A 2,105-nucleotide genomic window follows, 5' to 3' on the forward strand; every position below is an offset into this window, starting at 1 on the left:
GTGTGGAGGGTGCCGTGATGCATCACGCTTGCGTTGTGTGCGGGATTGGGTGTGCCTGTGCGTGTTTGTGTGTGTGTGTGATGTGTGCGCCGCGTGCCGTGTGAGTGGTGGCCCTCTCTCTCTCGTTTTTGTTGCGGCTGCGTGGAGTCGTGTCTCTGCATGCTTTTTTTAAAATAATTTCATTCTCCCTTTTGACTGCTGGTTGAGTATTGTGCTGCAGTTCAACTCAAGTTAACCACCACGAAGGAAAACATGTCTGAGAGACGCGAGGAGGAATTTCACGCCGCCGAGGAGCCCCCTGCAACCAATGTGCCGCAGGGAGGAGGACGTCGTGCCCGGATCGGGGCTGTCTCGCGACTCGGATGGGCCCTCCGCACGGCGCCGAAGAGTGGAAGGAAGAGAGCGCGAAGAGGAGGAAAGGGGCAGACGACCGAGGCTGGAGGTACTCTACGAATCCGTATTTGACGCAACGTGGAGTCACGTCGTGGGATTTCCCGAGGGCGAAGAGAACAACATGGTGGTGCGAATGGAGGTGAGAGAGGGCCAACGGCCACAAGAGTTATTATGGGAGTACACGCAGACTGTGCGTACTTTTCTCTTAGTGGGTGGTGAGGAGCAGTTCTGTCCACCATGCCCAAAACACATGATCCTTTCCTTTGAAAAACGATGGCCGTACTCGCTGGAGCATGCAGTGCCTGTTTCCGACTGCCACATTAACATTGAGGTGCATCGGGTGTGGAAGATCGTCGAGGGCGATCTAAAAGGAGTGTTTCCCCCTCCAGAGAGAGACGCACCTAAAATGAGGCGTCATCTTTTGGTTGGAACCCCCGGGGTAGGGAAGTCAATGGCGGCTGGCTCCTACCTCCTTCATCAGCTGCTGCACTACGACGGCACGAAGCTCCATGTGGTTGTGTTCTGCTTTGGAAGGGATTTTGCATACTTGTTTGACAAGAGGACACGAACGGTGACAATATACAAGGGTGAGAGTAATATTAGAGGGGCTATGGTAAATTTGGCTGGGAGTGGAATGAAGGGGTATATTATCATCGATATGGCAAGACAATTTAACGAACCATCGAATGATTTTGTGCCCTCCCCTGAGTGGGGCATCATTATGTTGTCGTCCCCGAACGAAAATAACTTCAAACAATGGGCGGAGCAGGCGGGTAGTATCAAAATCATCATAAATTGCCCCGATGAAAACGACGTGAAGGCGATGTGTGCGTGGGAGACACCCAATACGACTGAAGAGGAGCAGGCGGAGTATTGGAGAAGGATGCACATGCACACGCATGACGTCGGACCGATTCCACGATGCATCTTCGATGATAATAAATATAAAAACCGCGTGGAGGAAATCAAGGACATCCTGGCAGGTATCGACGCTTCAAATGCTAAGCATTATAATATGATTGGAGGTATGGAAGAGTGGCCCTCGAATGACGCTTCTCACAAACTTGTGAAAGTTGTCAGAGCAATAAGACAACGCGGTCTTGAGGGGTTTGTTAACATGCCGGTCTGTTTTTCCATTGGAAGCAAATTAATTGGAAGGTTGCTCGAGGTGGATGAGGAGAATGGTATTATTTTTCGACTATTGAAGTACCGGAAAGTGTTATTGCCGGAACTTTTGGGGCGGTGCACTCTTCACGCATTCCTGCGTAGAGGCTTTGTGGAAAATATAATGCCGGGCCTCAACGAGTTGCCTCCACCAGGACGTCGTCAGCGACAGAGATGTGTGCAGCAATCGAACCCAGAAAAGCATCCAAGCAGACTCGTTGCATTAATAGCGCTGGGCCACACTCCTCCGATGTTGGATGTACAATACAAGGTGCTATACGTACCGAAGAGCAGAAGTTTTCTGCTTGTGGACGCCTTTTTCTTTGTTGGTGCACCGCGGAGGACGATGGTTGCGGTGCAGGTGAGACGACGAGGGCTGAGCATGGCACCAGAGCCAGCACGGTGGTGCAGTTCAACAATCTTTCACGGAGTTATTTTAATGACTGGGAAACGTTTGCGGAAGGCTTGTCGTGGGGGATTATTTACGTGCAGCATGAGGGCAGTACGGCAATAAACGCATGGCAGCAATGTGTTGTTGTCGCGCACGC

General features: G+C 51.4%; 1 protein-coding gene across 1 annotated transcript, besides 1 other annotated feature; it reads left to right on the forward strand.

The window, feature by feature from the left end:
- The first annotated feature begins 34 nt into the window (after nt 1-34).
- Nucleotides 35-110: a microsatellite.
- A 197-nt stretch (nt 111-307) lies between these two features.
- TraAM80_10526 (retrotransposon hot spot (RHS) protein) lies at nt 308-2,071 on the forward strand (the record flags this gene model as incomplete). Its single annotated transcript, XM_029387140.1, has 1 exon — nt 308-2,071. One exon carries the CDS (start codon nt 308-310, stop codon nt 2,069-2,071), a length of 1,764 nt encoding a protein of 587 aa, XP_029233019.1.
- Nucleotides 2,072-2,105: the final 34 nt, after the last annotated feature.

The sequence above is a fragment of the Trypanosoma rangeli genome (assembly GCF_003719475.1).
Source record: "Trypanosoma rangeli strain AM80 chromosome Unknown Tra_15.4_contig_01027, whole genome shotgun sequence".
NCBI lineage: Eukaryota > Euglenozoa > Kinetoplastea > Trypanosomatida > Trypanosomatidae > Trypanosoma > Trypanosoma rangeli.